General features: G+C 37.9%; 1 protein-coding gene across 3 annotated transcripts in view; it reads right to left on the reverse strand.

Moving 5' to 3' along the window:
* The window catches only part of LOC126281316 (3'-5' RNA helicase YTHDC2-like), a 261,983-nt gene that overhangs the window by 187,847 nt on the left and 51,995 nt on the right, over nucleotides 1-22,141 (reverse strand). For all 3 annotated transcript variants that reach the window (XM_049980161.1, XM_049980163.1, XM_049980164.1), the window contains exons 4-5: nucleotides 19,151-19,347; nucleotides 7,938-8,104 (exon numbers count right to left, since the gene is read on the reverse strand). In XM_049980161.1, coding sequence (XP_049836118.1) covers nucleotides 7,938-8,104; nucleotides 19,151-19,347 — 364 coding nt within the window. The remainder of the gene's footprint in view (nucleotides 1-7,937; nucleotides 8,105-19,150; nucleotides 19,348-22,141) is intronic.

Here is a 22,141-nt window from a genome sequence, read left to right on the forward strand (position 1 = left end):
GAGTAAACACTGTTATGCATGTTTGTAGCAAGAGCTTCGTCAGTCTGTAGCTCTGGTCCTTCACAGGCTATGAATGATTGTGATACCTGCAAGAAATCCCATCCAAGAATAACCTCAGACTATATGCATTTTCAACTTCTTGCGGCGAAATGAATAGTCCATTAAATTTTGGGCATGCAGCCACACAAATAAATGTTTTTAGAATTTTATTTGCACAGCTGGATGCCCGAAATTTAATGGACTAAAATCAGACTACAATCTGCTAACACAATGAACTGTCACTGATAGTTATTCTTGCAATGCATGTTCCTGTCATTTGGATGTATTTTCCTTTTTTTTTTTTTTTTACATTCAGCACAATCACATTCATATTATGGAACAGTCTTCTTTAGCTGACATTATGCTTAAGTGCAGATGCCTCTGTAGTGGTACTGGATCCTGTTGAGAAATGACATTTTTGGCAAGCTCTGGACACTTCGAAAAAATCCAGATTTCCAATAGTTCATGATTATTGTCACTGTCTTTTCTGGTAAAAAAGAACAGACCATAAAAGCACAAATCATTTGATTAGTTCTTTTGCCATATGTCCAGCTGCTGTCTTGTACTCCTATAATTATAAAACTCATCCACTGGTTCTACGATTTCATTGTGGTTTTGTACTGTCTTATCTTACAAAGAATTGTAAATTTCAGCTAGGTTTGCAGATAATATTTTTAGTGGTATGGAATTTCCTTGCCTAAATCCTTTTTCAATTCCAAATTTCTCACTATCCTGATTAAGTCTAATGGAATCTGTAGCACTGACATATAATTATGTTGTTCTGTATGCTACAAGATGCTGGATCAGCGCCTCTTATCTTTAGAGCTGTTAGTACACATTTAATCAAAACTGACTCAAAAGATATATTACAGACAAAATGTTTGTACATACTCATTGTTCCATTCCGTAATTTTTTGACCGAGTTGCAAACGATTTGTTAATCTGTATTCACTACTAACGCCAACTGATTCTTTTATCTAGTTAAAATGCAACTTTTTTCTATGCTATAATATGGTGACAATATTATGGAATTGGAAGAGGATGTAGATGAAGATGAAATGGGAGATACGATACTGCGTGAAGAGTTTGATAGAGCACTGAAGGACCTGAGTAGAAACAAGGCCCCTGGAGTAGGCAACATTCCATTGAAACTACTGACGGAATTGGGAGAGCCAGTCCTTACTAAACTCTACCATCTGGTGAGCAAGATGTATGAGACATGCGAAATACCCTCAGACTTCAAAAATAATATAATAATACCAATCCCAAAGAAAGCAGGTGTTGACAGATGTGAAAATTACCAAACTATCAGTTTAATAAGTCACAGCTGCAAAATACTAACACGAATTCTTTACAGACGAATGGAAAAACTAGTAAAAGCCGACCTCGAGGAAGATCAGTTTGGCTTCCGTAGAAATGTTGGAACAAGTGAGGAAATACTGACCCTACGACTTATCTTAGAAGAAAGATCAAGGAAAGGCAAACCTACGTTTCTAGCATTTGTAGACTTACAGAAAGCTTTTGACAATGTTGACTGAACACTCTCCTTCAAATTCTGAAGGTGGCAGGTAAAATACAGGGAGCGAAAGGCTATTTAAAATTTGTACAGAAACCAGATGGCAGTTATAAGAGTTGAGGGGCATGAAAGGGAAGCAGTGGTTGGGAAGGGAGTGAGACAGGGTTGTAGTCTCTCCCTGATGTTATTCAATCTGTATATTGAGCAAGCAGTAAAGGAAACAAAAGAAAAATTTGGAGTAGGTACTAAAATCCATGGAGAAGAAATAAAAACTTTGAGGTTCGCCAATGACATCGTAATTCTGTCAGAACAGCAAAGGAGTTGGAAGAGCGGTTGAACGGAATGGATAGTGTCTTGAAAGGAGGATATAAAATGAACATCAACAAAAGCAAAACGAGGATAATGGAATGTAGACGAATTAAGTCAGGTGATGCTGAAGGAATTAGATTAGGAAATGAGACACTTAAAGGAGTTTTGCTATTTGGGGAGCAAAATAAGTGATGATGGTCGAAGTAGAGAGGATATAAAATGTAGACTGGCAATGGCAAGGAAAGCATTTCTGAAGAAGAGAAATTTGTTAACATCGAGTATAGATTTAAGTGTCAGGAAGACATTTCTGAAAGTATTTGTATGGAGTGTAGCCATGTATGGAAGTGAAACATGGACGATAAATAGTTTGGACAAGAAGAGAATAGAAGCTTTCGAAATGTGGTGCTACAGAAGAATGTTGAAGATTAGATGGGTAGATCACATAACTAATGAGGACGTACTGAATAGGATTGGGGAGAAGAGAAGTTTGTGGCAGAACTTGACCAGAAGAAGGGATCGGTTGGTAGGACATGTTCTGAGGCATCAAGGGATCACCAATTTAGTATTGGAGGGCACCGTGGAGGGTAAAAATCGTAGAGGGAGACCAAGAGATGAATACAGGAAGCAGATTCAGAAGGACATAGGTTGCAGTAGGTACTGGGAGATGAAGAAGCTTGCACAGGTTAGAGTAGCATGGAGAGCTGCATCAAACCAGTCTCAGGACTGAAAACCACAACAACAACAACAACAACAACAACAACAACAACATGGTGATAATTTTAATGAATATATGATACATTATGTAGAGAAGATGGATAGATATACTAAAAGCTTTTCATAGGTTATCTTTCTCCTTTCTCACAAAGTAGAATAATTATAGGTATCTAGGGTATTATTTTCTTCCTCAGGTGTTCTGCAAATAATTTTAAAATTTTTCTTGCACTTCTTACCCTTCAGCTATAACCATTTCTACTATGACATCACCAAGCAGCTGTCCTTTTTGTGTACCTCAAAAGACTTTATACAGATCATTTGATATGGTATCTGAAATACGTATCACTGAAACTTTTCTTCTGTCTTTTATTCAGACCTTTGGTGGTGTCACACGAAGTCCCACTCATGACTGCAGCCTGAATTCATGCACACTCAGCAATAGGCAGCATGTGAGACTATTTACACAACTAACTCCTCTACAGATTACTCGTTACTGCTTGATCCAGAATAATCCTCTGCACTGTCAAGTTGCCTTCCTTGTTTCAACACTTGAGACAGGATTAAAACTGTCACTAATCTAACATCATTAATGAATACCCTGAACCACTGCTACACTACTAAATCGGTCTAAATAAGAGTCACATGTCTCGATGCAATCATTGAGACAGTGTTAAAACTGTCACAAATCTTACACCACTAATAAACGCCTTGTAACAGACGCACTACTTTAAGAAAGACTCCCAGATCCAACTAATAAATTGGAAAACATACACTGCAAACAGTAATTAAACTGCCTCCCGTCAATAAACTTCAGAAGAAAACAGGATGACACTTGAAAGTCAAAAAAGGAAAGAGACTTACAACAATTTCAGCCTCCCGTCAATAAACTTCAGAAGAAAACAGGATGACACTTGAAAGTCAAAAAAGGAAAGAGACTTACAACAATTTCACACTTTAAATTTCCATGGAACAAATGAAATTTATTGGCTTCAAACAGACCATGTCACGCACATCTTGTTCACTGATTCCCAGTCCAAGTAGGAAATGGCTCCACAGACTGCTATGAAGTCTCTTCCTACAAAGCACATGCACAATCACTAAACAGCAACAAATGCGGAGTAAACCAGAAAATTCCGAATTCTACACTGCAGGCAGAAACACATTTACAAAGTCTTGAAAGCTTTCTGTACTGGTGGTACAAATTCACTGGTCACTAAGAATCATTCACTTCCAACTTGGCGTCCTCTACACACTTAAAGCATCATATCCTCCCCACTATGTCCATTACTTGCCTCCTCTAGATGCAAGGGATGATGGCCGACGATTTCACGAGCTTCCAGCCACTCTACGAAATTAAACATCAATGCCTCTCAAACAATCAACCTCAGATGCAGAATGCAGGCATAATCATGCTCAGTTCCTGCTCTCACTAACAGCATTCCTTGGAAAAGTATAGGTTCTTGCCCAAACTTTATAAAACGTTTATTTCCAACAGGGGCTAGAAAACACCTGCCACTGTGGCAAAGGTACTACTGGTAATCCTTTACCAGTGTAGTCATCCCAGGCCAAAACCCAATTAGAAAGATTACAGAAAGATTAGGCCATCAATTCCAAGGCTGGGCAACACTCCCTTCCCTGGATATTAGAACACAGCTCCAATGCCCACAAAAGCGAAGAGGATGAATGCCGCTGCACAAGTAAGAATGAGGTGTTACACCATCTTAACAGATGAAATATAGTATCAACCCAGCATAAAATACTGCCTTTTTTTTATTGTGCGATCTCACATCTTACTGAAGACGTTAACAAATAGTTTTGTTTAATTGAGTGTATTTTATCAAGTTCATATTTTGTTTGAATCACTAGCCTTCTGTTTGATAGCTGTCTGTCTCCGTTTGAGATTATCTTTCCTTTTTCTGTCTTAGTGTCGGCATAAATATCTATGTTAAGTAACTGCAACTTACCTGTATCTGTGTAACATTCACTATCTGGGAGGCACAAATTACTGCTCAATTTAATCTGGTATGCTACCACAATAAAATAAATTTCTCTAATTTACATTTCTGACATAACAGACACAAAACTGTATTGTCTATTCTTTTGAAAACCAATTTATTTGCCAAAATTGCTAGGTAAACACAGTTACTGGATTATTTGTTTTTGAAATATGTATTCCCATCCTCAGGTCTATAAAAAGAAAATATGTTGAGTTACAGTCTTTCAGTCAAAAAATAAATGTAGTAGGGCATACACAACAGCTCAATGGCAAAAATTATATACCCATAAAACCATACAGTGATGGCTACACCAACAATGCTAACACTACTCTGTCACATGACGACTATACAGTATGCTGTAAAATAACAAATTTCATAAAATTCTGCCCCTATGGACAGATGCAGTCTAAAGTCAACAAATAATAAAGAATACCTCCAACAAGTAAAAATGTTTAAAAACAAACCATATGAAGAGTTGAAGCATTACAATGAAATACCAGGTGCTCTACATAAAGTATGTACGACTTTGAACACAAACAAGACAGATGCATGACACATCCGGTACTTTGTGGTATAAAGTCATGATGGTTGCAACAGAGACACTGACAACGGGATTTGGAGAATAACAGAAGCTAGTGCTGAGAGGTGTCATCAGACGGCGGTCTGCACTGCTTGACATCAATTACAACTAATGTAATGTGGTCACATTTTCGTTAAATGCTGAAATTAACAGAAGAAAAGTAACATCAAAGTAGTACACATCACATAATCATAACAGCAAAGTTTACACAAATTGTATTTAAAGAAAGGAAAACAGCATGCTGTTGACTTTCATGGAAGGCTGTCTACACCACCAATTAAATTGGATAATCTGTGACATAATGATGATATAACATTAACATGTTCATACCATACAACGTATGCATTAGTATTAGCTATGTTTCGCTGGAAGTGAAGGATGACAGTTAACAATCATGTAATTGGAAATCGGAAAACAAGGCCCCCACACAATGTAGGGTAGTAATGTAAAATACAATTCATGTATAAAACTTTTTTTTGTACAAATATGTACCAAATTACATATAAATATGCCTTTTATTTTTTTCCCTTTTTTTCTCTTTTTACATCAAACTTTGTCATTGGTGATTACGTGGTGTATACTACTTTGATGTTACATTTTTCTGTTAGTTTCAATGTTAAACTGCACCAGCTTTCATTATACTCCAAATCCAGTCGTCAGTTACTCTGTTGCAACCAACTTGGCTTTACACCAGAAAGGGCCAAGATGTGCCATGCATCTGGCATGACATTGTAATGCCTCAACTCTTTACATGGTATATTTTTAAAGATTTTTACTTATTAGAGGTATTCTTTATTATATGCTCACTTTGGATTGCATCTGCCCATAAGTGCAGAATTTTATGAGATTTGTTATTTTACAGTATTGTGTATAATCAACATGTGACAGGGTAGTGTTAGCATTGTTGATGTAGCCACCACTACTTGGTTTAATGGATAAGCAATTTTTGCCACTGAGCTGCTGTGTATGCCCTCCTACATTTATTTTTTTATTGTAAGCCTGCAACGTCAACATATTTTCTTTTTGTATATACTGCCAAAACTAGTAATTCAATAGTCGGGTTTACATAGTGATCATGGCAAATAAATTGGTTTTCAAAAGAAGACTTCAGACTGCAATACAAAATTACAGGTCGCCTCCTGCACTGACTGATCATGTCAGGTAAACATAAAATTACTTTTTTATTAATCAAGATGATTGGTACAGCTTGAATTGCTGCATTTCATTTACCTTTGGTTGGCAATAATTGCTTATTAAAATGTCAAAACATAATTTTTGTGTGTGGTCTCTTACTGATGAACACCGCTTACTCCAAACACAGAGCTGTATCCATTTGCATATAATTTCTATGTAGACAAAGGAAATACTCTGCTGACATCACTCACATCACTATCACATATCCATGAAGTGTCATTGCTGGTAAATGAAACCATATCCTCCACTGACTTCTACATCCACATACATACTCTGCAAGTCACTGTGCAGTGTACAGCAGAGGAAAACATTACTGCCTGTATGCCTCTGCATGCTACCTGTTGCAAATGCTGGTTCCCTCCACTTTCTCAATAACATTTTGTGAAAATGTCATCTTCAGCCCTCCAAAGATCACCATTTAATCATGGAACATTTCAGTACCATTCTCACATTCAACAAACCAACTGGTAACTAATCTAATTGCATGTTTCTAGATTGTCTTAATGTCTCCCCTTAGTATGACCTGGTGGTGATCTCAAACATTCAAGTAGTACTTGAGTGTGTGTCACACATGGAGTCTGTATGCGGTCTCCTATAAATGTGTGCTGCACTTTCCCACAATTATCTCAATTAATAGCAGTCAGCCATTCACCTTCCCTACAACTGACCTTTTGTGCTAAAATGAAATGATCGGATGGCACTGTTGGCCGGGAGCCCCCATTCGGGGGAGTTCGGCAGCCGTAGTGCAAGTCCGTTTTAGGTGATGCCACATTGGCGACTTGCGAGTCAATGATGATGAAAATGATGAGGAAGGACACACAACACCCAGTCCCTGCCGCGAATCGAACCCGGGCCCCTTCGTGGTAGGCGGTAATGCTACCGCTACACTACGGAGGAGGACACCTATTGTGCTTACTCCATTTCATGTTTTTTTTTTTTTCCCCCCCCCCCCCCCCCCCAATTTACACCAAGATGTTTAATAGGACTAACTTTGTAAAACAGTATATCATCACAACTGTATCTGAATATCACACTCTGACTTACATTTACAACAAGTAGCCAGCAACACCAAATACAACTTCTGTCCAAATCATTATGAATCTCCCCTGCAGTACCTCAACAACAACACATTCTCACACACAACAACACCAGCAGCAGTGTTCGATTGCTGCTCATCCTAACAGACAACTCATTTATGTACAAGGAGATCTAGAATGGTCCTACCCCACTTCTCTGGGGTCGTCCTGATATTACCTTCATCTCCGATGAACATTCATTATCCAAGGTACTGTACTGGATTCTTTCACTGAGAAGTCTTCAAGCCAGTCACGTATTTTGAGAACCTGTTTCATGTACTGGACCTTTGTTAACTAGTCAGCATTATTGGTATGGAGAATAAGAATTAATTTTAATGCCACTACACAAGAAAAGAAGAAATTATTCCACATTTAAAAATTTGACATCACTAACACTTGTCAAACACCATGCAAAACAGCTTGCAACTTACAAAAGAAAAAGTGTAGTAGTAAAAACCAAGGCCTTCAATAAACTAATTTAGGTACATTCAACACACTGATTTACAAGTTACCTGCTTTCTAGGCGAATCTGATATCCAATAGCCTCCCCAATCTTCTCATCACGCTCTGCAGCCACTCTCTCAGCAACTGACACTACAGACAATCGACGTGGCTGTGTGCATATAATGCGACATGCTTTTCCTGTCAGATGTCCATTTTCTAGAATGAACTGTGGAACCTAAAATCATATCAAAAAGCAATTACCACACTTTTAACTAAGGCTACTAATGAATATGCTTCAGCAATAGTGAACTCTTCTTGGGCTATTAGCTGAATCACTGCACTGTCATCCACAAACATTTTTACATATTTGCATGAAGATGGCTAGAGGGAAAATTGTTGAAATTTTTCTTCAAGACAATGTTGATACTTGGTTGATAACCTGGGAACATTTCGGCAGTGAAATCTGCTGTGGAAGCATGTATTCTCTTACAATGCTCTGCTAATCTGGCCACTTGAAATGTCTCCTGGCCCAACTGGAGTTTAAAACTATCAGTACCTCCATACTATATAATCAAATTTCACAGAAACTCCCTCCTACTTCCTATAATAATAGCAGTTTCATTTTTGCATACACTTCCTAGGTTTCATCCTCAAACTAACTCTTAGGCAGGATACATAGAACAGATCCTTTAGTTTCAGTACAAAATCTATAGAAGTTATATTGGAATGAAGATGAACAGAGGTAAATCTATGAGAGAAGACACAAAATGTTTCACATTTGACAACAATTCTGTCACCCTCAAAACTGTTAAGTAAGATCAAAGTTCTATTTTAAGCCTGGAACTTGAAATACATGCTAAAGAAATGTCTGAGTAAATTTCAAAGAGTGGCACCATTTCTTTCATAATATTTTCCATGGTGACAAGAATATAAAAATTGAGTAATGGTTTTTACACCCAATTCTTTTGATGAAATCTACTTATAAATAATATGAAAACAATTTCTGATGGAATGAAATCATTAAAAGAGACAAAGGTTGTTTCTGTGGAGAGATTAACACTCTGGAAACCAAGCCCAAGCATAGCTCTGGCCACAACATTGTGTTCAAAAGACCGGCCCTGAGTACAGCTTGGGCCACGATTTTCTCGATGCGTGAGCCACTTGTCACTCGAAAAACTTGACTCATTTTGTGTGAGAACAATGGATGGATGCCTTGCTACCTGTCCCTTGACAGGTGCTGATTTCTATTGTCAATTTCTAGAATTATTTCAAAAGAAACATTTGCATAAGTAACAGCTACTATCATGAATGGCTTAGCCAATATGAGGTCATGTTGGCATAATTTAGAGGATATACTCGTTCGATTTCGCAGTTTACTGTAATTCTGCTACAAATATGTCAAGTCTGTTGAGCGGGCTAGAATTTTGGAAGCTCAAGAGGAAGAAACTGCTCAATAACTCAACTCACACTTTTTTTAAAGGAGAATTATACTTTTGATCACCTTTATTTTAAACTTTGTGAATCTATCACATAACTAAAGTAAACATGAAAAATAAATCTTGAAGTTTGGTCTGTGTTTTAGTAACTACATTTGACAAGAAATCAGTTAGGTATGTGATGAAATGAAATAAATTGTGACATTGGTAGCAATTGGACACTGAAATGAATTCAATGGCAATAAATAAAAATCTGTGCTGGACCAGAACTCAAACCCAGATTACCCAATTTACGTTAAGTAGTCACCTTAACCGCTTCAGCTATCCCAGTACGCTTTCCATCCAACCCACATTCCCCACTTGTCACACAATATTTACTTAGCGCCCCTGTCCACCACACTCATCACTTGCCACTCACGCTGGATTCTCACAAAGGTTGAGGAGAAAAAGTGAATCTGCACTCAAATAATGTCCAAAAAAAGACACCACAAGCAAATAAAAATTACATATGTGCCAGTAATGCTGTACATAATGGCATATATGGCCAGACTTCTTGGCCCATCACGCCTCTAAGTGACTGGTCTAGTATTAGAAGCAAGGTAGAAAGTATTGAGCAGAAGAATAAACTGGACAAAAATCACAATTATGTTATTTATGAAGTATTAATTATTATGATTACACACTATGACTTACGAACAGTGCAAACACATATGTTCATGCGGGAAATGCAAATTTGCTAGAACTGAATAAGAATCTAAATAATAATTTGGAGACAGAGACAATTACTATGAATCTTAAGGCATTTATGTCCGCCCTGATAGCTGAGTGTTCAGCGCAGCTGTCTGTCATGTTAAGGGGCCTGGGTTCAATTCCCAGCTAGGTCAGACATTTTCTCCACTCAGGGACTGGGTGTTGGGTTGTCCTCATTACCATTTCATCACCACCAGTGGAAAGCAACGGGAAACCACCACTGGAATGGTGTGTACTCCCTAGATACTCATGCGGTGGACCTATCTCACGAGGCTTCCTCCATGACAAAACCTGCCATATGGCAGAACACAATGTTTGAAGGCATTTATTCACTATTGGTTCTATGAAGGGTAATCTAAATGGTACCGAGGACAATGTTACTTCTTACCTCAGCCCTTAATGACAAAATCTTACGAACAATGAATATTTGCTCAAAAAATGTTGTAAAATTGAATCTTTGTAGAGATGTTACTGTACTCCTCTGTTTCCCTTCCAAATAGTAAACCGATTTTCATAGTAAACTAGTGAACCTGGTACTGCTTCATGTTTACTAAATATATATGAGAATATGGGGTTTGATAATATCCTAATCTCCCCTTCTGCCTCTCTCATGGTCAATCACCTCGTCTCTCTGTCCATCACCTCCTCCCTCCTCTCTCTGTCCATCTCCTCCTACCTCCTATATCTCTCCATCTCTTCCTCCCCCTTCAGTCTATTCATCTCCTCCTTCCCCCTCTCTATGCCTATTTATCCCTCATCCCCGCCCATTTAATCTTCTTCCCTCTCTCTGACCTTGAGCCTTGCTTACTGTTATTGCAAACAAAACCTTGATTGGGAAATGAAGTCATTAAAATGAATGAGTAAATTGGTTGGCAACACTGGTACACGGGTATGAGAGAGACCTCTCAACCTGCTGGACCTGTGAGGACAGTAGCTTCAATGACAGTATTTTGCATCATTTTAATCTGTGAATGGATAGGATTACAAAGTTTCAAATGGCTCAGATTATGAACTAGTACTGGCCAACAACCCGTAAATACTACCCTCCTGTTTTATATCAAAACCAGCTGCAAGGAGGTAAAACAAAACAGCACATTGTTGTGTAGAGAATTTTTGTTTAAAATTATATATAAAGAGTAAGAATATATTTGGGAGAAACCACTTGGCTAATGGTTTAAATGCCCTACTATAAAACTTAAAACTGACTGTGAGAAAGGAAACACTACCACACATTATCACAAGACACATAGCACATCAGAGCACAGCATTTTCTTTCTTGCAGTTGGTTTTCACAAAAAATCTGTACATTGTTGTTTAAAAAATATGTACTATATGTCAATCCGAATTTTTAATAGAGTATTGTATAAAAATGTGAAGTAAATAACTCTTCCACTTTTCAGGATTTTTGCTAATACTGTTATCACATAATACATTTTTTTTTTTTTCATCTAAGAAAATGTAAAGCCTATGTCGGCTCAAATGTTTATCAGAATATTGTGTAAAAATGTGAAGTAAGCTGCTCCAGAATTTTTTTGTGATTTGTGTTAGCAATATTTCCTTTTTATATATTATATGTACTGAAAAAGAACAGAAGTCTATGTCTGTCTGAATGTTTATTTAAGCATAGCATAAAAATCTGAATAAAATCTGTTAAGAACTTCCTGAGATTTTTTAACAATGTTTTGGCATCATTTAGTACAATAGATTTCAACTGAAGCATTCATATGTCCATAGTAACCATTTCATTTTTCCTTTTATTGTATCTGGTCAGGCTACATGTAATAATATCAGCCATTCAAATATCAATTCAAATGTTTTACAGAGTTACAGTAAGATTAAAACAGAAAAATATGTATTCTAGATTTAAGAAGTGCTAAATTATCTTAGTTGCAATTTAGTTACACAATTCTACATCTTCAAGATAAGACTGAGTAAATTAAATCCTTCTTTACCAGAGCTATGTGTCTCCCCCCTCTGAGAAAAACAGAAGGGGAAGTATTTTGGACTTGGACACAGCCACAGTTATTGCTGCCACTGGGTTTTAGTGCATTCACATATTGCAACATTTGAAGAAAATGAGGCAATTTTCCAGTTAACAGCCTCATATCTTTAAGAGTGCAGCAGTGGTGAGACTATGCAGTTTTGCATATTAAGGACATTGTCTGAAAGCTTAGATACAATTTTAGTCTTGTTTGAATGTCTGTTGACTGTTCAACAATTCAACTATGAGATGAATCTCTACCTTTAATTCTTGACTTTGCTTCTGCCCATTATGCCCACTGTCCACGTTGGGACTGAATGCTGCTTGGTGAGGATGGCATGTGACAAGAGAAGGAACCCATATATAAGCACAGCAAAGATGAGTGGAAAATCATTATAGTGACAACAAGGGCCTCAAATGGAGAAGTCAACTGACATAAGAGACTCTGAAAAGGGGTAGATTGTTATGGACCAGCACCTGGGAAGAAGTATCACAAAATCTATGCAGCTGGTCAGCTATCTGCATGCTGCTGTGGCGAGCATCTAGTGAAAATAGTGAAAGACAGTGAAATCAAGAGCTGGCACCAAGATGTTAGACATCCACATCTCCTCACATGACATGGCGGTCAGAGACTTCCCCAATCTATACAGCAGGATAGGCAGTGATCTGCATCAGATCTAATGACAGACCACAATGATGGTGCATGCACAAATGTTTCAGAGCACATCATTCACTGCAGATTGTGAACATGAAGCTCTGCAGCAGACAACCCTTAAAATGTTCTCTTGTTGAACTACTGACACCATCAATTATGATTTCAGTGGGCTCAGCATCACTGAGATTGGTCCTTGGGTCAATAGAAATGTGTTGCTTGGTCAGATGAATCACATTTTTTGTTACACCAGATTGATGGTCATGTCTGGATATGTCATCATCCAGGCAAATAGCTGCCCAAAAAATGAACCACGCAACAGACACAGGATAGTGGTAGCAGTTTTTTGCTTGTGGGACTTTTACTTGGAATTCCAAGGCACCATAACAGCTACAGACTAGGTGAAAATTACTGTGGATCAGCTGCATCCGTTAATGCTTGATGTCTTCCCAAGGGTGATAGTATGTACCAACTGGACAGCTGTCTGTGCCACAAAGTGAGATTCATGCTATAGTAGTTTGAGGAGCATGATAGTGAACTAGTACTGATGTCTTGGGCACCTAATTCATCTCATACACTTGTGACATCTTTTAATGCAGATCTGAGGTACATTTAAGTGTGATATAAGCAGAATTGTCCACATCAAACATATCATAAATACAAATTACATAAGTAGTGCCATACGAACAATGTTATCAATGACACCTTTATAATCCACATCTGACACATCCACTAATAACAAATTTTATTCTCTGTAGAAGGTGGCTTGTAAAATTGGGCAAAGCCCAAAAGTAGTCAACCAGTAGATAAATAGCAGCTGTGGTGTAAAACAATTAAAAATGTATTTTCTTCAACATCTAAGAGCTGCAAGATGTGATGTATTGAAAATTTTTATAATAAGGAAACTCAAAACTGGGCTGAAGCAGACACTAAGAACTTTGGAACTCTAGGCAGCTGTTTTTTTGGCAATCTAAAGTTGACAGGTTAAGTGGATATGCTGAGTCGCAGACAGGCGCAACAGGAAGACTGCTACAAGTAATCTTTCGGCCAAAAGGCCTTTTCTGAATTAGAAAACACATTCTCTCTCTCTCTCTCTCTCTCTCTCTCTCTCTCTCTCTCTCTCTCTCTCTCTCTCATGCGAACACAACTTACATCCACATGACCACTTTCTCTGGCTGCCGAAGTCACACTCAGTCTTTTTGTTGCGCCTGTCTGTGAATCAGCATCTTCACTATATAATAAGTAGCAACCTATCCTTTTCATAATACTGTTATTATTCCAACCTGGATTTTCCACTGTTTAAATTTGATAGATGTCTGTTGAACGCTCTGATGAGTCATATATTTCTTTGATGAAATGAAATAGAGGTTCTGACATTGGCTGAAAGCTGGCACTGAAATGAATTCTATGTTGACAAATGAAAGTTTGTGCCGGACTGGAACTCAGACCTCGGTTTCCTGCTTCATGCAAGCAGTCACCTTAACCACTTTGTCTATCCAAGCAAACTTCCCATCCAACCCAATCCCCAACTTCTTGTGAGCTGCTTACACAGCACCACCAGTGCATCATACTTACTGCTGGCTGTCAAGGTGTATATATTTATATCTGTGTGGTGCCTGTTATTTCTTTAAAGGTGACAGCGTGCCTGTCCAGCACAAACTTTCATTTGTCGCCCTTGAATTCATTTCAATGCCCGACTATGGCCGACGTCAGAATCTCTATTTCACTTCATCACATGTATGTATGGCTGCGGGATCATGAACGGTGCCTGTCCATTCAGACATTTACAAGCAGATGCACTCTCTCAGAATCAGTTTGAGGCTGCAAGTTGTAAGTATGGCGGGCAGGGGGTGCTATGTAAGTAGTGTATGACAAGTTGGGTATTTGGGTAGGACGGGATGTGTGCTCAAATAGCCAAAGCAGTCAAGGGGACATCTCACATAGTGCATGAAATCCAGGTTTGACTTCCAGTTAGGCACAAATTTTTACATGTGACCATTAAATTCATTTCAATGCCCATTTGTGGCTTTCAGAAATTGTTCCACTTTTCCACAATACGTATGGCTGCACGATCAAGAATGGGATCTGTTCTTTCGTTCATATTCAAAAGAACAGACACCACACATACATAAATAATGTTTATTTGCTGCTTTATGTATGGGGGTAAGTCAATAATTATCTGCAATAGTACAAAATCTACATTGATATCATTTTTCAATGTATTCATTCTGCTTTTCAATACACTTAGTCCACACTGCATAAGCTTTCCAATACTCATTGCAAAAAAGGTTTCAGGTTGTGCATCAGCCACATTTGCACTGCTACCTTTGCCTATTGATCAGAGCTCATCTCTGGTTGGAAGTTTTGACTCCATATTTAATTTTAAATGATGATTTGTTTCAAAAGCATTTTATCTTCTTTAGCATGATGGTCCAGTAGGTGCGAACACAAATTCACACAGTCATGCTTGTGCTCTCCATCCAGTTGTTTTGAAACCTATCTCGCACACACTTTGTGAAAGTTTAGTGTCATACACAAGATTTCATATTCAGTACCATGACTAATGTGCATATGGTTTGGCACATTATCAACAGTCACTTGCCTGTTTTTCAAAATCAAGACATGACTTGTTCAACATGGACAACAGTTGTGGTTGTAGCTGGATGACCCGCTCTTTGCCCATCCTTCACACTCATCCAATCACTTTTGAACTTTTCAACCCACTTTGCTGTGATAAAACACTGTTATAGTATTTCACTGTAAGTCTTCTATGAATTGCTATTCCTGGTACACCTTCAGACCACAAAAAGTGGATCACAAATTGTTGTTCTTCTATGGTACTAACAGAGAGAGGCACAGCCATCTTAACATTGCAACAGCACAGAGCTGACTGATTTGATAATTCAGCAACCATCACAGAGAAAGACAATGGTGCCATATCATGGCTGGTGATCACACAAGCCGTAATGCCAAACAAAAAATAAGTAAGCAAAACTGCAGATCTTACTGATTTAACCTTGTAGATGATATTCGAATTGCAGGGGATTCTAAAAGCAGACATTGATATTAAATAAAAATAAGTTAGAAACAAAATTTTGAATGTGAGCAAGAATTCTTCCTGGTAACTAATATACAGAAAACCAAAGGCAAAATGTTTCTTGTTTTTATGGTAAGGTCTTTATCCTAGAGGATCTCCTAACTATGGATCCAGTGGAATAAAAAGTACATCAAATCTAACCTAATCTTGCCCAAACAGCTTATCTTCAATATAGAAGACTGCAAACCTTGTAAACTACTGACCGAGTGCTTGTGGCGACATGGTTAAACAATAAACCACACAGTGAATTACCGGTAATAGACTTCTTAATGTATGTAAAGACAACTACAAGACCAGACATCACTTAACTATTTTAGGAGACACCAAAATAAGGCAATGTAATTCTACTGCAAAGGTCTTAAATGAATTCTTATGCTATATTAAAGGATCATTTGATGTTGGTATTGTGTTACAAGAGGGAAAATTCAAATTCTCTTTACTGCCACACTGACTCTGATCAGGGAAGCAAAGAGGGCTGAAGATCTACAACAGGATACATACTCTAGGTTTTTGGATACTGTTTGTTGGGCAACAAAGAGGCAGACATGTGTTTCTTTCTCACCAACAGAAGCAGAATATATTGCTTTGGCAACATCTACAAAAGAAATTCTGTGGTTGAAGAATCTTCTTGAAGAAATTAGGATGTAATTAGTCATGAATATGTCCATTGCAAAAAGGTGAATGTAAATGACTGAAGCATGTGGAAATTAAATACACTTTTATGCAACAGTTGTATGATGAAAGATATCTGGATGTTCAATACATCTGCTCCAAGGAACAAGTTGTAGATACCTTAACAGAAGGATTTATGGAGTGTATAGCTCTATAGAATGTCTTTCAAGATGGGGATAATGAAATTTGGAGATACTTAATGCATTAAGCACACACTTGTAATCTATCACTAAGTATGCTTAAGTTTTGAGAAACTCGTGAGCACAGTTGTTAAATTGAATGAACAATTTAATAATTTGATACTGTCTCTTTGCTGTGATAAACTGTATGTGTTTCTCTCCGCTTTTGACTGTGGTTCAGTATCTTGTTCGCAGTGGTGTGATGTTATGAGAGTCACTGACAGATGTTTTGAGAATGATGGAGAGGTTCTGTCAGGACGAAATGTGAGAAACAAAAATGTTAAGTTTTTGTCAATACACATGTTGGTTTCAGCATCATAGTGCTTTGTTAACCACAGAGGTATGCCCTTGCCATCCTACCTCCTTTAAAAAGACTTACCTAGCCCTTCATAGGAGGACCCACAATTTAATGTAAATGCCAAATCACAACACTATTTGACATTTTTAATTTAAAAATCAATACCAGTTGTGAAAGAAGCAATAAGTGATGGGGAAATTCCTTGTACCAACTGGGGATCAAATTCTGGGCCTTCAAAGATGTGTAATCTGGCAGTTACGCACTAAGCCACAGAGGTCATAGTTTAAATGAAAGTTGTTGCTATTATTGTGGTCATCAGTCTCAAGAGTGATTTGAAACAGACCTCTGTGCTAGCCTATATTGTTGTGCACAACTTTACGTATCTGTGTAACACTAAGCACCCCACATACATTTGAGCCTGCTTACTGTACTCAAGCTTTAATTACTTCTGTAATTCTTACTCCACATACTTTCATTATACCAAATAAATTATTATGCCTAAATATGTATCCTACCACACATCCCTTCCTTTAATGAAGGTGTGACACACAGTTCTTTCCTACCCAAATTAATGCCTCTTCATTAGTTATTTGATCTACACATCTAATCTTTAGCACAAGTCAATGAAAGAGCTGCTTTCAGAGAGTTCAAGATACAGGTGAATTAAACCCAAGACGATACCACGAAGAGATGTCTATGAAATAATTAAAAATATGAAAAAAAAGAAACATACAAGATTATGCAGAAAGCAATCTTTTCATTGATTCAGTATGAAAAGTACAAAATTTAAACTACCATGACAGTGAATATGACTACATCTGCAACAGCAGAAAGAGTATGTTTCATATTTAACCTCAAATGCTAAAATTTGTTAATAAATCCCAAAGAATTATTGTCCTATGAAGAGTAAGTTTTAAACATACACTGATATTTTCTTAGAGAGTACATAAATGTAGAGTTTTTCTTTCCATATTCAAAATTGGAAATAACAGACATGAGGTGTACTGATGATCAGCACTTCTTTCAAAATATCCACTGCTCCCCCAAACCCTACCTTATTTTTTCCAAATCTGAAAGATAGTATTGTACTACTCTCTGTTAACGTAACTTGTTTCCACAGCTTATTAGATTGCAGTGCAAGCTTTTGCAGAGTTATTGAAAACTGCTAGCGGAACTCTGAAGCTTTCTAGAAATCAAGTAAAGAAAACTTTAACTTTCCATATAACTGTCACAAATCTGAAACAAGTTTGTAATGAGATGAGCAGCCCATTTCTATTTCTGCTTGATCTGATTTCACAAATAATCATGAAAAAAGTTTTTTTTAGCCGATATCTATACCCTACAACTCGATAATCTTGCACTGTTCGACCGATCTGCTAACATCGCTAGGTATGTCCCCTCATCCTTTAGCAATCCAGTTACAAAACTTGTCCTATATGCACTGCCAGAACTACACACTCAACCATATCAAAGACAGAATGTACACAATCTATAGGAAACCAACCTATAAGACTATATATGCTTTATCAACAGTAACAGTGGTTAAAGCATTGTATTGGGGTTGAGGTCTCAAAGTTTTTTAGTATCCACATTTCTTCAAGTCACTTGAAGTGAATTCTTAGTGGTACCTTCTGAGTTTGTCAATTGTTTCCAGTGACTTCAATGGTGTGTTAAAACTCTGAACTTCTCTCCTTCCCTCCATAAACCGACCAATCCCAGAATTTTACACTGCAACCACCACAACCAACTGATCAATGAGAATAAATGAATGCAAATGAACTGCCTATAGCAGCAACAAAAAAGTATCCTTTGCTGAGAACTGCATCTCACATAACATGACTGTCAGGATTATATAGGAGAATACTCTGGTGCTTCAAAACTGCTAATTTGGAAAATGACTTTCTAACAAACTCTCAGCTACACCCAGTTTGATTCAAAATTACTCTCTTTTCCTTTGGCCTCTCTACACTCCTCCGTATTATTCACTCCATCCCTTGTCAAGTTACAGTCACTGTCATTAACTCTTTGTTTCCCCTCAATTGCTCAAGTTTGCTCTCAAATTGCCTCAATCAACGTGTGGATGCCTTTTACTGCCCTCTCTTTATCCAATTTTCTGCCTATTTACATCTCTCTATTTACATCGCCTGATGACGCACATAAATAAATAACAAAATTATGGTACATTGAACAAAATGTCCATAGAGGAAACCACTCACCTGTGTGGTCTTTCCAGAGCCAGTTTCTCCTGCAATTATAACAACCTGATTATTATTCACAACTTGCAAAATTTCCTCCCTCATGTTCCATATTGGGAGCTGCTTCCTATAAGGCAGCAATTCTTGGTTGACGGAATATGGAGGTACTTGTGGTATGGCATTGTTGAGCCGACCCATTGTTTTGTTGACATCCTTCACTGTAAAAATGTAACACATTAAAGAGCATAAACATGACTGAATAACAAAATTTAAGGCTTTAATGTAAATATAATCCCTGCTCTGGGTATTAGAAACACAATTTATTACAATGTGTTGTACTTCTCTCACTACTATACTAGTTACGGTACAATAGTGAGTTAATCTTCATCACTGTCTCCTTCTTCTTCTTCTACCTATTCTTTCTATACATATATGAATTAAAGTCCTGCTGCCACAGTTTCTGTCTGTATATTCAGACCAATCTCATGAACTACTGTAGGGAGTTTGATAGGTTTTTTACTAATGGATACACCGATTGTCAGCACAGGTGATAGGTGTAAGGCAGCCAAACTGTGGTGCCAGGCCGGCGTGAGCTGTCCCTACCATGAGGCTGACAGGAGCTACTGCCAACTTCCTAAATGACCTGCAATACCAAATAATGTCCTGATAAAAACATGTTTTTTGGTATGGACTTAACATTTAAGAGGCCTCAACAGAAATTATGGAAAAGACCACACAGAAAATGTAACCAGTGTTGTACAGCCACTTGAGTCAGGCAGCGAGCAAGTGGCTATAACTCATGCCAAACTAGTCCTGCAATCAGGCAGACCGGTTGGCAGAGTAACTCACAGCTTCCATCAGTGTCACAAGATGTCACTCCAAACACCAACTGAATATGGAACACACAGCATTTGTGCTTCCTGAGAATTTTTCTGGAGTGCACTGTTTAAATCGGTGAAGCTGTATGAAATTGACGGTATACTGTTACCAAACATTGTTTTCTGAATTTTAATCATAACTCTCTGCAGTGACTCATAAACAAAATTAACACTTTGCCAAACAAGTCTTGGTGATCGACATGTAGGTATCACAAAATCTGGCCATGTTCAGCGTAAAGATGCTTCACGAGTCTGAATTTTATCTGTAAACTGTCAAACTATTCGTAACAAGTTCCTGAATTTACTGTTGTCCATGAAATTTGTCACACTCAAATTGTTCTTGGGACCAAAAGCTGACTGAAACCAGAATTAGAAAGACCTGAAATACATAGTGAGTCATGGAACATATATTGGATAGCCACTTTAGATGCCATATGAGGTGGAGTGTTCATTGCAGTTGGCAAGAATATTGACTCTCACCATATAACAGAGATGTTGAGTCGGAGATAGGCACAACAAAAAGACTGCTGGAAAGTGAGATTTAGGTCAACAAGGCCTTTGTTGAATATAGACAACACACACACACACACACACACACACACACACACACACACACAGAGAGAGAGAGAGAGAGAGAGAGAGAGAGAGAGAGAGAGAGAGAGAGAGAGGGGTGGGGGGAATTGCATGCGGGTGCGCGTGCAAACGCAACTCTCACATACATGACTACAGTCTCTGTCAGTAGAAGTCAGACTGGGAAGTCTGTGTAACAGTGAAATTATCTGGTCACATACACCGTATTTACTCGAATCTAAGCCGCACTTTTTGCCGGTTTTTGTAATCCAAAAAAACGCCTGCGGCTTAGAATCGAGTGCAAAGTAAGCAGAAGTTCTGAAAAATGTTGGTAAGTGCTGCCACAACTAACTTCTGCCGTCAATATATGAGCGCTACACAGGCATGCTTTGCAGGCATAAAGATAAATACTGGCACCAAAACCTCTGCGACAGCAAATAAATTAAAAGAAAAGGTAGAAGAATGTAAACATAATGCTGTGTATTCTTTCGTGTTTGCTGCTAACTCATTTAAATCCTGTCTGCCTAATAAACTACAAAACTACAGTGAGACAACAGCAAACATGGAAGAATATACATATCATGTCATGTTTATATTCATATTATTCTTATGCTGAATAGTGATAGTCACGGCAACTGACTAGATTTTTAAATCTAAGATGACTCTCATTTCTGTGCAGAATGTAACATACTAAAGAGGCGTCTGCAAAGATTTTCAAACGGAGAAAAATTTTCGCTAAACTCTCATTCAGAACATCATCTATCATACGCAGTATATTATTTGGTCCTTGTTGATCATTACGAAAGGAAGCAGCAGTGTAAGTAACAACAAATAGCAGTCTCTTGCCTTTGTTTCAGTTATGAGATAATTCCTCTCCTTTTTTTATTGTAAGCGGTGGTAACGCACGCAAAGCGAGCCATGCCACAAGCAGCTACAGGTCGTAAACACTCGTTATCAGAATGCGACAAACAATGCACGACAGTACAATAATGCAGTTTCAGCTTAGAGTGACGTTAACACCCATAACAAAGAGAACGGCATTTATCAGATCAAAGCACAATAAGCAATCGATTCAAACCAGACGAAGCACGTGAAAAAGGAAGGGTACCCATATAAATATGGACGGAGTGCCTGACACATAGCAATGACTACTTGGTTAATCTTAACTGTTAAGCTTATGACTTGAATCAAACTACTGTAGCTGTATCTTCATCCATTCGACCTAAATTGTGTCTCATGTTATAATGGACCAACTTTGTTTCGATCTGGAGGTGCGGTCTAAGACTTTTCTCTCATCTTGAATTTCGAGTCTCAAATTCCAGGTGCGGCTTAGATTCGGGAATTTTTTTTCCCCTAGATTTCGAGTCTCATTTTTCAGGTTCGGCTTAGATTCAAGTGCGGCTTAGATTCGAGTAAATACAATAACAGGTGTAAGTGAAATAGAGTTAATTGTTGGATGTTTACATCACCCACAGCATTCCACTGCAACAGTTTTTAGAGTCATTTAAAGAAAGTGTGCAATACTAGTTACGGGTGACTTTAACCCACTAAGTATACTGTAGAC

Source organism: Schistocerca gregaria, chromosome 7 (genome assembly GCF_023897955.1).
Source record: "Schistocerca gregaria isolate iqSchGreg1 chromosome 7, iqSchGreg1.2, whole genome shotgun sequence".
Classification (NCBI taxonomy): Eukaryota; Metazoa; Arthropoda; class Insecta; order Orthoptera; family Acrididae; genus Schistocerca; species Schistocerca gregaria.